This window comes from Fusarium phalaenopsidis (assembly GCF_050370095.1).
Source record: "Fusarium phalaenopsidis strain FUZ10S chromosome Unknown contig_32278, whole genome shotgun sequence".
NCBI lineage: Eukaryota > Fungi > Ascomycota > Sordariomycetes > Hypocreales > Nectriaceae > Fusarium > Fusarium phalaenopsidis.
In genome coordinates, this window is record NW_028145417.1 from 3,273,195 (window position 1) to 3,286,366 (window position 13,172).

General features: G+C 49.8%; 5 protein-coding genes across 5 annotated transcripts; 3 read left to right on the forward strand and 2 right to left on the reverse strand.

The window, feature by feature from the left end:
* Positions 1-869: 869 nt before the first annotated feature.
* On the reverse strand, positions 870-2,219 carry LRP88_01643 (Alpha/Beta hydrolase protein; the record flags this gene model as incomplete). The annotated part of the gene is made up of 2 exons (XM_083238319.1): positions 870-1,872; positions 1,927-2,219. 2 exons carry the CDS (start codon positions 2,217-2,219, stop codon positions 870-872), a joined length of 1,296 nt encoding a protein of 431 aa, XP_083106824.1.
* A 745-nt stretch (positions 2,220-2,964) lies between these two features.
* On the forward strand, positions 2,965-3,687 carry LRP88_01644 (class I glutamine amidotransferase-like protein; the record flags this gene model as incomplete). The annotated part of the gene is made up of 1 exon (XM_083238320.1): positions 2,965-3,687. The coding sequence occupies one exon, from the start codon at positions 2,965-2,967 to the stop codon at positions 3,685-3,687; it is 723 nt and encodes a 240-aa protein (XP_083106825.1).
* A 1,826-nt stretch (positions 3,688-5,513) lies between these two features.
* Positions 5,514-6,362, reverse strand: LRP88_01645 (uncharacterized protein; the record flags this gene model as incomplete). Its single annotated transcript, XM_083238321.1, has 1 exon — positions 5,514-6,362. The coding sequence occupies one exon, from the start codon at positions 6,360-6,362 to the stop codon at positions 5,514-5,516; it is 849 nt and encodes a 282-aa protein (XP_083106826.1).
* Positions 6,363-8,866: 2,504 nt separating this feature from the next.
* Positions 8,867-10,687, forward strand: LRP88_01646 (uncharacterized protein; the record flags this gene model as incomplete). Its single annotated transcript, XM_083238322.1, has 4 exons — positions 8,867-9,234; positions 9,288-9,445; positions 9,616-10,565; positions 10,616-10,687. The coding sequence occupies 4 exons, from the start codon at positions 8,867-8,869 to the stop codon at positions 10,685-10,687; spliced, it is 1,548 nt and encodes a 515-aa protein (XP_083106827.1).
* Positions 10,688-11,183: 496 nt separating this feature from the next.
* On the forward strand, positions 11,184-12,785 carry LRP88_01647 (uncharacterized protein; the record flags this gene model as incomplete). Its single annotated transcript, XM_083238323.1, has 1 exon — positions 11,184-12,785. The coding sequence occupies one exon, from the start codon at positions 11,184-11,186 to the stop codon at positions 12,783-12,785; it is 1,602 nt and encodes a 533-aa protein (XP_083106828.1).
* Between the last annotated feature and the right edge of the window lie 387 nt (positions 12,786-13,172).

The following is a 13,172-nucleotide window of genomic DNA, read 5'->3' on the forward strand; positions in this document are numbered from 1 at the left end:
ACAAGTTGCTTTCCTCCGCCACTATCCAACATGTGCAGTGCCACGAAAAAGATTCGAGCTTTCCTGGACTACGTTAGCGAACTAGAAGATTCATCGCTCCTTTCGTTTACAGTCAACGACTGGACTCGGTTCATTGTCATCCTTACGCTATCATTCCGCTTATCGTTCCCACTTTCGCTATGTCCTGATTTTGATTCGGCTTCTGCCCGCTCCGAACTTCAACTGGATCAATTCCTATCTAAAATGTCACATGGTGCAGACGTCACAGCTTCAAATGATCTTTTGTCGGCCAGTCGTGCCATGCTAGGCCTTGCCAAGTCGAAATACGACCGTCGGGTGGGCTTGCTTGGAGGACCACCACCCATAGCTCCAGTGAGTAGAGTTTTTGGGTGTCCTGTGATGGATGGGAGCTTGAGAAGATCCGTGGAACAATGGGGCTCTAACTTGACGAATTTATCGGGCTGGGCTGAGCCGAAGAACCCTCCCCTATTTCATGATGTATGGGCAACCATGACTATGGGATGGGGAAACGGCAGTGACATATCTTGGGATACAGTAGATGAGGGTTTATATACATCCTGAAAGGGGGCTTGACCCTGGAAATTGAGGCGAGAGGACCACATTTTGCATGTCACCTGCCGGAAAGCTCAGAAACAATTTTGGGTAGTCAATAGAGTACTTCGCCTCTGATTACATTTTCGAATGCTAAGCTTCTGTTTGAAATACCTTAGGGTATTCCTTGACTATACTAGTATTAGGCTTTAGCGATGTCGTGTGTTTATTATTGTGTTCTTTAATACTCTGGCCGACAGAGACGTCTTTGATACTAACAACAATTTTGACTACACTCGCTTGGGTCATTCATGGAATTAATGCCCAAACACACTTGTTCCTGAAACCTCCTTGTCCCCGAACCATGACCAAATATCGTTGAGCAGCAGGCCAGGCACCTCATAGGCGGCAAAGTGACCCCCGTGGTGGTTCACAGTTCTCTTGACAACATTTCCTCCTCGCTTCGCCCAATCCAACGGCATACGGTAACAGATGTCGTAAGGAAACTGGCTGATGGCGACTGGGATCTGCACCAGTGGCAGAGTGCCAAAGTCGAGCAGGGAGAAGCCCCCATCATTGAGAACCTCCTTGTAGAAGCGCATGCCGCCGTAGGGGCCTTGGATGTAGTACATCATTGACCAGGTAATGATCTGCTCGGGCGTCCAGGTTGTGATGGCTGGATCGACGACCTTGGCCATCAAGTCATACATCCACATGGCATTGCCCAATGGGGAGTCTGTCATGCCGATTGCCAGGGTGAGAGGTTCCGTTGATTGCATCAGGCGGTATCCAGAGTTGTGGTTGATATAGGTTTCGAGAATGTTGATGTATGCAACTTCATCAGGGGTTGCTACCCCCTCTGCGAGTCTGCGCATATCATCGTCGTTTGGTTGAATGACCCAGAAGTTGCTGAGTGCTGAGACGACATGGTCCGGAAACAGATGAGCCTGGTAACGAAGGGTAACACCGCCGAAATCTCCACCTTGGATGACGTATTTCGAATAGCCGAGCTGGAGCATCAGTGCATTGAAGGAGTGAGCCGCTTCGACGGGACCGAAGCCGGGTTGCTGAGGTGCAGGAGAGAATCCGAAACCCGGGATCGACGGAGCAACAACGTGGAATGCCGGCACGGATGCATTTGGAGGGTTTGTCAAGTTGCCGATGATGTGGCTGACTTCAAGGAACGAGCCTGGCCAGCCATGGATGAAGAGCAGAGGAATGGCATCGCTCCGGGGTGAGCGATGATGAACAAAGTGGAGGGGCACTGGGTAAGTGGCATTGTCAATCACGGGTTCGACAATGGTTGTGAATTGTTCCAGCCTTGTAAAAACTGTTAGTATCCATCGCAACGGGAAGAATTGTTGTGTCACTTACTTTTGGTTGATGGCTGCTTCAGTTGCATTCCAGCTGTACTCATTGACCCAGTAGTCCCTCACAGCGGTGAAGATCTCGGCACTCGGACCGTCACCTTTCACACCCATAAACACAGGAGCCCGTGCGTGTGCGACTCGCTGTCGAGTGTTCTCAATAAACTGCCGATCAACGTTGATTTCAAATGGCTTGGGCGATTTGCCAAAGGTGGCATCAGTATTCGGCAGAGAAAACCTGTCCGCAGCAGCGGCGCAAAGGGTAGGGACAAAGCCCAACGTGAACAAGTGCAGAAGCATTTCAGCGTTTGAAAACGAGTTCGGGTTAGGATGAGCTGGACTTCTGCTTTCAAGGCGGCCTTTGTTATCGTATTTATACCACTTATTGCTGCCCTTGTGTTGTCGATAACCTGCATAGGTCATGCCATTCTGGTTGCATGATTTGAACTGATGAGCCCCGGCAGTTACATTTTCGCTCATCATGCCCCCGGAAACACCTCATGAAGATGCTCTTCAGAGACCCGAACGATGCCGGTAGGCGGAAGTTTTATTGCAATGATCCACTTGCAAATCCGAACGGGTACTGGAAGGCGAGGCATGCTCTAACCCACGTCTATATCCAGGTGGAAACTGGCAATCAACGTTGTTGATTATCAAGATCCGATTTATGTCGAAGCGTAATTTGCTGGATACATTCAGGCACGCTTACAAACTCGGTAAATGGTGCTTACAAAGTCGGGGAGACTCAAACTCGGGACGCCGGGGGTCCCGGAGCTACATCCGGGTGGGCTCCGGATATTGATGCCACGGATCGTCGTAACCACTGATCGGATCTCGGGATGGTGTGCAGCTATTGAACTCTGTAATTATTTAAATAAAGAAGTTTCGAGAATAAATAATCCGACTTGAAACTTCTCCGCCGCTTCCATTTATAGCCAACATCTGCCGGCATCCGTTTCGCATGACAGCCTCAACCTACTCTTCCTCTTCCACATTGGCCTACAACCAGGCCTTCCCCCTCTCCCCATCGTCATTCGCCGCAAAAATGGCTCCTATTCAATTTGGCATCCTCAGCTTTGCCTACCAAGTAGTCGACACAGCCGGGCCCGCCGATCTTCTCTGCTCCGCCAGCAAAGGCGCCCTCCAAACCATTCGGGAATACGTCCCCATCGACAACGATGTCATTGCCCGGGCACCAGAATTCGTCTTTCACCATATCAGCCCAACGCTAGATCCTGTCGATCTGGGTACTCTTCGGATGAAGATTGTCCCTACAACGACCGTGGATGAGTGTCCCGAGCTGGATATCTTGCTCGTTGCAGGACCGCACCTGGGTAGCTTTACCCTAAGCTCTAAGCACGCTGATCTGATCCGATCACACGTTGCTGCTGGAAAGCTTCTCTTCACAACCTGTACTGGTGCGAGCGTCGTCGCATCCACAGGCGTTCTGGACGGGAGGAAGGCCACGGTTAACAACATCGAGTACGAGTATTCGAGGAAACTCTGGCCAAAAGTCAACTGGACACGTGAGAAGAAGTGGATCATCGACGGCAATATCTGGACTGGATCTGGGGCAGTTGCTGCAATGGACATGGTGGCCCATTGGCTGAAGGAAAACCATGGGCTGGATGTGCTTATCCAGGCTGCTGCCACTTTGGACTATGAGCCCCGCGATGACGATGGCTTGTTCACTGTGTTTCCACAGAGATTTGATTCCAAGGGAGACAAGATTTCTACTCATGTCTTTAGATATCATGAAGAGTACTAGAGAATCTGCATGTGGACCACGTTAGTAGAACGCATTAAAAGGGGACTCGGAGCCTAAGAGGAATATATGTGTGTTTAATAAACTGTGTGATGTATTTCAATTATAGGATATAGTTGGCTTTATTCCCCTCGCTGTCTATCACGACAAAGGGTCAGTATCTTAATAAAGAACCACACGTCGTCGAGTTAGGTATTGTCATAATGGAAAAGGTGGCGCTGAGCTGTATTGCCTGTCGAAAAACCAGATCGCTCAGGTTATTAGCTCTACGCCAAGACATACCGTGAATAGAACTTAACCCTTGATCGACGCTGCTGTAGTTGCTGCAGTAGGTCGTCGTCAACAAAGATAGCAACCAGGCCCACCAGTAGCAGTGCCCATAAGCACGGATATATCAAGCAGCAGCAGACCCTCTTGGCACATTTCATCACCTGCCAACAACAGCAGAGAGTCAGAATGACAAGCAAGGTTGCCGTGAGTGCAATATCGAAGAGAGGGAGAAAAACAAACATCGCTCCTGTTGCACGGGTTCTGATCTTGCTCGTGATTGTGATGATTCACACTTGGACCAGACTGCTAACGAATGCTTTGGTGTAGCTGAATCAGTGTTGATGTGTGGATGGGGATTGCCGTGAACTCGGTAGCGACTGGACTTTTTATAGCCTTGAGACTTGACGAACAATGAAGACGTTGTTCATTTGTCCTATCTTGGGCAACTATACTCTGCCCCCCTTTGCCCTTGTCCGATGGAGTTGCAGGCGGCTCAGTCAGGAACAATGAAAGTTGCCACACAACGTCATATTCACCTTTGTTAATACCCTTACAACATAAAGGAACAAAACAAACGAACTGGTTACCGGAACGTTAGATTGAGCCTTACCTAACTAACCTCCTCGTACAGTCCAACTTGGTCTGTTCACGTAGGTGAGCATGTGATCATATTAGACCCTCAAAGCATTCTTGCTTGAGAATATGGAGATGGCGTGGCTGGGTAGGAGAATCCATGCCTTCCTTCTACCAAGGGCCTATGATACCGCTGCTGTTTCTCTTGCAAACGAGTTACCCTATTAAAGTTCTGCTTTTCTTCGTCCAGCCAGATACATTTAGCCACCAACTAGATAGGCCCATGGGTCACCGCATTGAAGATGACGTGAATCACTGGTGAGCGACGGCCACAACATAACATTATGCCTGTTCTGGGCCAAGGAAAAGACTTGTATCAACAAAATATAACTAGCCATGCTCATCATGTATGAAGTATTGCTATGTTGCACCCTCCTGGAACCTTTGACCGGAGCAATCTCCTTTCGTTACACAGGGGGAGATTGGGGGTTATTGCGCAAAATCATGTCATGGGCTAGGACCGATGTCATTTGTGACGCCACGCGGAAATAAAAACTCTAGTTCAGTGTCATATCTTGAAACAAACGGAGTAATGGTGTATTGGGGGGTTGGACGAGGTTGGGGTTTGATTAGGCTTAAAACTTTAATTGAGAGGCAGAACCTGTCGTGGTTGCGTTGTTGAGTGGTCGTGTGGCGATAGTGACATCCCGCCCCCTGATATTTCCTTTTTATCCCATGTGAGAATTCAGAGTATATGGTGATACACTGCACGACATTGTGTGATTGTATGTGTAATTAAAAGGACCTCTGTTTGGACCCGAAACTCAAGGCTTGCATCATATTACACAACGCTCTGACTCTGACTGTCGATCTAAATATCGACCATGTTTCAAACCATGCGACTATCCAGCATTACAGAACCCAAAAAACATGCCCGCTCATTCGTACCCAGATAGAAGGCACTAAGGTCTCATCACCTTGCCCAATTATCGGCCCCCAACCCACCATTGCCTGGGAAACTCCATGCCCCATTTCGTCGTCAAACTCCGAAGCTCTTCTTCTGTTCCTGGCACGACATTGATAAAGATTCTCCCGTGTTCCCCTTCGCTCATACTGGGCTCCGAATGCACGGCGCCAAAGTCCCTTCCGACTCGAAACACTGAACACTCTCCCGGCATGGCTGCCTCGACGCCCAAGGGCTTCATAGTCTGAGTGAGCTCCTCCCTTACGGCTTCGGCAGCAGATGCACAGCCGACGCAGCGGATACTTAGGCATTCATGTTCTGTGCTAGCTGCTACTCGTGCATTTTCTTGTCTTTTTCGGGCGGATGCTTGGTGCTCTAGAGGGATGAAAAGAGTTGATGGGCCGAGAAGTGTTGTGCATATCTTCCAGTTGGTTCCAGAGTTTCGTTCTCCATTCTTATACTGTGACTTGAGTCCTAACCGTGTCCCAGGTAGGTTTCCCTTTGAAAGATCGGAAAAGAAGAGCTCATCGGTGTGCCATCTCGGACGGTCGTACTCATGAGTCGGCGTCGTGGCACGGATGGTGAGCATATAATGCTTCAGACCTTTGCTGACGAGCAGAGAGTTGATATACCTCAAGAAAGGGAGGAATCTCGAGTGAACAGGACCCGTAAAAGTCGCCCCGGCAAATTCGTAAAAGTTGGCAGGGAGCGCCGAGTCCGGATCAGGCGATGAGAATGGGTTGAGCAGGGGACCGCAGTAGCACCAATATGCGGTGCGCCTGACCGTGACCGCCTCCTCTTGGTCGTCGACGGCGCAGTACTTGAGGAAGCTAAAGTCTTTGTTGAGCGCTTCTGCTACGGCTGCTGCCATGATGGTTTCTGGATGAGTTGCGGATGTAAACAAACATCGGTGACGACCATGTCAGGCCACTTTTGTCGGTTAAATAGCAAGGCTGAATCCTTCCGCACGCCCGTCGCGTGACTAAGCAGATCTGTTGGCTGTGATGCTTTGAGGGCAGATTTAAAATAAGAAGCGGAAATAATCTAGAGTTATATTGTCTATGAAATGTTGCTGCGCTTTCTCCTGGTGAGAGATTGACTGGAAGCTTGTCCATGGTGTAGGTGTATGGGCCGGCCTCGACAAGTCCGATCGGCTCCGCTTTTACTCCTTCTCTAGGCAAAAGTAGCCCATGTTGACATTGATCATGCCGTCTGCCATGACTGCGTGGCCATGGATCTGCGTTTGTAGATAAGCTTAAGTGTCCCTCGCGAGCTATCAGATATGACCCGCTTGAGGACGAATATGGCTAAGATCTCACTGAACGCGAGTGAACTTGCAATACATAACCACTCTTGGTATACACACTAACATGACTATTTGGCATATTTTTATCGAGAAGGGCTGCCCAGATATTCTTTTTACATGCTTATAATAACAATGAGCTAAAATATCAGAAAATTAGCGTCTAGTTGCACATCCCTTTCGATCTCGCCAGTTGAGCAACCTGTCGCTCCAACAGTTTCGCCCACACACCTCAAGAGTCGGAGGTGGCTCTGCAACTTGTAGTGAATGACAGGCAACTGTGTCATTTAGATTTTCCAAGTAAAAGATGCCACAAAAATCCAAGGACTTTCGTCACCAGCTTCACCTCTCTGCTCGGCCTCAGTTTCACAACGAATCGACAGCCAACCTCGTCATTCGTCGTAAAGTAGCTTGGAGTCTTGGATGAAGCAATAACGGGACCGGTTGGATCATTTACACAATGTTTTGAGAATTCGCCTTTTGCCTAATAGTGGCGTCTGCCTCTGTATTGGTTGCACTTCCAATGATGCGTTGAACCACGAACCTCGACCTCCTGAGGTGATCTCGTCTGAGGGTATGGAACCTGCGAACTCGGCCTTGGCTACTATGCATCCGTCCGAATAAGAACCCGTTTTCCCATAAATAAATCCTCGCAACTGATGAGTCATTTTCATCCTTGAGGCTGACAGTTCAAACGCCGGTCAAGCTCCATAGAAGCGCATGGTTCCACTTGCCAGCATGAACGACATCTGCCTCCTTGTTGCATTGACTCGGCGGCGATATATGGCTCGCCAAGATTTCTTTGTGGCATGAGGTTGGAATTTATGACCATTCGGCTCTTGGCTAAGCTGACTAGCCGTGACGAAGGCGGGCCGGCTCTTGATGATCTCACGCTTCAACAAGGAGTAGCCTTGTTCAATTTACCTGATCAGAGATAAAACCTCAGCTGTGTAATCTTTGGTCCTGGTTCACATTCCCTTGCCAAGCCGTCGGTGCCTGCCAAACGCCTTGTGTGCTTGCACCCTGGTATTGGCGTCATCGTCTCCACGTGGCAGCCATCTCGTCCTACGGGCCGTCTCGTACGCCAGAACGGAAGATTGGCGTCTCCCACTCGGGTTGTGGGGCTGCAGTCGGCCATCGGTCGGCGAGGAATTGTATGGGTGGGATAATGGGTGGGATCTGGATCTATGAGTGTTGCAGGGTGGTTGTCTTCTGTCTTTGCGGAGGAAGCCCAATATGGTTCAGTGGGTTATTATCAGGGTTTTCGACGCTTCAGATCCAAGCTATGTTATTTATTCAAGCAGATAACCAGCTCATAGCTGCATATTGAGGGACATGATAAGACATCGAACCATCCCAAGAACATTTGCAGGTGTCATGATAGTTGCTTATTGATGTCGTGCATCTTTCCGGACTCGGCGTCTTAAATCCGAACAAAACGTTATCTTGGCAAATCTCCTAGTGCCGATACTGGTTCCCGAGCAGACACTTTTCACGGCCGCAGAAAGGCGTTTATCCCACAATCTGTACCCCATACTCTGGTGTTTGATGGGTTGCCGGTGACGTGATGCGGTGGGATAATTATGCGTCCCTATTCGACCCCGGCTTCTGCCCCACGGACGCATAGGACACAAATGTTGACTATAATTGCGTGATGGCACCAAACACCGTCGGGGCCGCTCCGATCAAGGCCGTTTCACGGATACGATTAACCTCTGTTGGGTATTGAACAGGCCATGGGAGTGCATCTGCTCCGATAGAGTGGGCACATGTGTGGGACAGCTTTGAAAGACCTTGCTGCCCCATACTTGTATCTCTACTTTCATGCCTTTGATCTGGTAGCCGAAGGGTCGGGGGATCCAGAAAATTAAGCATATTTTTTTCTCGCTTGGTGTCTGATCCTTCCGTCACGTCATCGAGGTGAGACTGCTTTGGCCACTTGGACAGTATCAGGAACTACTTATAAGTTCATGAACTGCAGTCTTTTTCAGAGACAAGAATCCCAAGACCGCCACTTCTTCTAGCCAAGACTTGTCCAACGGTTGCCCAGCCTTGCCCAGCCTTAGCTCACCATGTCTGTGCCCTACGACGACAAAGACGCCGGGCGTGACAATGCCTCATCCAAGTCAGAGCCCTCTGCGACTGTTGTCGCCAGAGGGAATGAGTCTGACAGTGACGATGGTCTGCCGCCCAAGACTTGGCGATCCTACATCTGGGATACTCTTGACAAGTCCCCTGAGGAGCGCAAGTTCTTGTTCAAGCTTGACGCTGTCATTCTCACGTTTGCTTCTCTTGGATACTTTATCAAGAATTTGAACCAGATCAACATCAACAATGCTTTTGTGTCGGGAATGAAGGAGGATCTCAACATGAATGGCAATGAACTCAATTACATGCAGACGCTGTGGACTGTCGGCTACGTCATTGGAGAGATTCCCAGGTATGTTAGCACGATGGGAAACTGCAATTGAGCTTTATACTAATGTGGTCTAGTAATCTACTACTCACAAGAGTTCGACCTTCCATCTGGATCCCCGCTTGCGAGGTCACCTGGTCCGTCTTGACCATCGTCATGGCCAAGTGCACCAACGTCCAACAGCTCTACGCACTCCGCTTTTTCATCGGCTTGGCAGAGAGTACCTTCTACCCAGGTATGTAGTACTATCTATCAGCGCAGTTATCCCATCAAGGGCCGAGTTTCATTCCTTCTTTCTCAATGACGTCTCCGTCGTACAGAAGGGCCGGGCTTCAACTATAACAACGAATACAACATCAACACATCATATCATCATGTCAAAATGCTAACACAATGGCCTCTCAGGGATGCAATATATTATTGGATCATGGTACAGAAAAGATGAGCTTGCGAAGCGTTCATGCATCTTCCATGCTACCGGCAACATTGGCAGCATGTTCTCGGGATACCTCATGGCGTCTGTGTACCGCCTCGATGGGGTTCACGGATTTCACGGCTGGCAGTGGCTTTTTATCATTGATACTGTTATCTCGCTTCCTATCGCTGTGGCTGGCTTCTTTTTCTTCCCAGACGTGCCTGAAATCACCAAATCTTGGTATTTCACCAAGGACGATATCGCCCTTGCAAAGCGGCGCATGGAGTTGGAAGGAAGAGCGAACCGCGCCCCTTTCACTTGGGAAAAGGTCAAGAAGATCTTTGCCAGCTGGCATATTTACCTTCTTACCCTTTTGTACATCCTTTTCAACAATGGTTGCGGTGGCATGGCCCAGCCTGCCTTCCAGCTTTGGTTGAAGGGTGAGGGATACAGCATTTCTCACGTCAACACTTACCCGACGATTCAGTCCGCCGTGGCTGTCATTACGACTCTGATGTATGCCTGGTTTTCTGATTCCGTCTTCCGAGGCAGCAGATGGCAGCCGATTCTGTTCTCGGGTACCTTGCTCACAGTCTTTTACTCGAGTCTGGCGGCGTGGAATATTCCCGACGGATGGAAGTGGGCTTGCTTCATCCTCATCGGTATTGGTGGAGGCATCAGTGGATTAACCTTTGCCTGGGCTCATGAAATCTGCAAAGACGATAACGAAGAAAGGGCGTTGGTGGTTGGAAGCATGAACGAGATGGCCTACGTCTTCCAGGCTTGGCTGCCTCTTCTTATCTGGAAGACGACTGAGGCGCCGCAGTATCCCAAGGGTTACGCTACCATGGTTGCTTTTGCCATTGCGATGGCTGCTACGGCGATTGCTATTCGGTATCTGCATAGAAGGGAGTTGGTGGCGAAGAGGGTTGCGGCTGCTGTGGGTGAGAGCTGAGTTGATGGCCTGGTACATCAGTGGTAGATGAAGAGACCCAAGGTGGATGGCATGTTTCAATATTTAAGAGAATTGAAACTTGTTTGGCTTGGCTAGGCTTGAGCTGACTTAAATAAATCGTGAATTGGACTGAATCTTCGAAACTAGCCAATACGAATGAGTGCACAGGGATTGCGTGCTGGACAACTAAGGTGGACAGACACCTAGCCTGACTATAACGTTAAACCACTACGACTCCATAAACGCCATCCCTCAACTCGCCTTATCAGTATTCATCATACCCTAGAGCAAAGGCGTCAGTCGGCGTCTAGTTGGGATAGCCGGTTTTGTGACATAATCCTCAAGATGACGTGCTCAAACGGGTCCCATCTTTCGCCCTCTTGGATGCGCGAGAGCGCACACAATAGATGGCTCGAATGACCCATCGGGAACAAACGCGGATGAAAGAGGCGAGTCATTTTCGACATCGTAAGAGAATGGGGCCTGTCTGCTTACAATTAGTATTTCCGGGTCGGTTGTTTATATGGGTGGTGTGCCCACGTTGAGTCCACTTGGAACTACTCACAACTATTGCTTGAGCCAATTTCAGCTTTGTTATTTGCAATGAGTCCTTATCTTACAAACGGACGGTCGCCGTCACCGGATGAGCCTGTCAAGTTTGGGCCTGGCACCAAGGTTGCCGTCGTCGGTGCTGGAGTGAGCGGCATCTGCACAGCCGCTTATCTCCTCAAGAACGGAGCCGATGTAACCGTCTTTGAACGATCTGGGGTCACGTCCGGGGTATGGCACTACGACGACAGGGCACCGACGACTACGAAATACCCCAGCGAGAAGCCCTCGGCCGGCGACTATGTGACTTCACTGCCTGGACAGTTCCTACCAAAGACTTACGACTCGAAAGTCAAGAACGGAGACAGTGCTCATCCTCTTGAAAGCGAGAACCCCGAGACTCGGGAAGTCTCCTTTTCTCCACCAGGTCCGGCTTACTTTGGCCTGCGAAACAACGTCCCTACAAGTCTCCTCTACAGCAACCTCGGACCCTGGCCAAAAGGCACTGAGGACATCACCAGCCATGTCAACATCCAAGACTATCTTCAAGGACTCAGCAAGGAGCACGGTGTTAATGACGTGACAATCTTCAACACTCGAGTCGAGGACGCCAAGAAGAGCGAGGATGGATCTCACTGGGCGATAAGAACGATAACCCACCTCAAGGGCGACGGTCAACCCCAATTCCTCGAGCGAAACTGGAAATTCGACGCTTTGGTTGTAGCATCTGGTCACTACAACCTCCCTCGTATCCCTGATACCCCTGGCCTTGCTGAGTGGAAGGCTCACTTTGGCGACGCTATTATCCACACCAAGCAGTATCGTCGCCCGGAAAAGTACGCTGGCAAGACGGTGCTCGTCATCGGTGGTGGTGCTTCGGCTTATGATGTTTGCCGGGAGACAAGTGAGACAGCCAAGCGCGTGATTCAATCAACGAGGGGTGGTGATTTCGATTTGCCGCCTGCCATGTTCCCAGAATCTGTTGAACATGTTGGTGGTATTGAAAAGTTTGTCCTGGAGAAGGATGAGTCTGATCCTTCGGTGCCTGTGAAGAGCTACATCCTGCTCAAGAACGGTGAGAAACTAGAGGGCGTCGATGGTATCGTCTTGGCGACTGGATACCTCACCTCTTATCCCTTCCTCTCACAATACCATGGCGATGATGTGCCTACGGACGAAGCAACGGATGATATTCTCATCACGTCAGAGGGAAACATGGTGCACAACCTACACAAGGACATCTTTTACATCGAAGATCCATCACTCTCCTTCATCGGCGTGCCTTACTACACAGCGACATTCTCCCTCTTTGACTTTCAAGCCCAGGCCCTCGCAAGAATCCTTACAGGAAAGGCAACACTTCCCAGCCGTGCGTCGATGAGGAAAGAGTACGAAAACCGCGTTGCTCTCAAGGGACGTGGACGGAAATTCCACAGCTTGGCCGACGACGGTCTCGAGGTGGACTATGTGAACGATCTACTGGAGTGGGTCAATTCGAGCCTTGTGGATGACAAGACTGAGCCCCTGCTTGGACATTCTAAGGAGTGGCTCGATACGTATAGGACGGCGAGGGAGCAGAGAAAGTTGTTACGTGTGGCCAAGGGTGTTGAGCCAGAGGGACTTTGGGCAAGACCGAGCGACCTAGCACAGGCTTAAGTATATGAAAACTTTGATAGTGAAATAGAGACGATTTAAGCGCTGCAGCACGCAATTGGGCCTAGTTTCGAGGTGGTGTCAACCTGCTATAACCGCCAAGGTTTTGGATCTAATGCTACGTCTCATGCAGGGGACGGGATCTATCTATGGGCTGTTTAATGACTTGCATGCTCAGTTGTGGGTGTGCTCCTGCAGGGGGCACGGGGAACAGAGCGGCTATGCAAGAAGAGAGATCTTTGGTTCTGTGTGTTTGGTATCAGCTTGGCATATCTCATGCACAGGTGATTCCGGAGGTGTGGTTAAGGGGATATGAACTGGTGGAGATGAGGAGAGGAGGTTGACTGGGAGTTCGGGTAGTCTGGTCTATTATGTAGGGTAGCTTTGGGA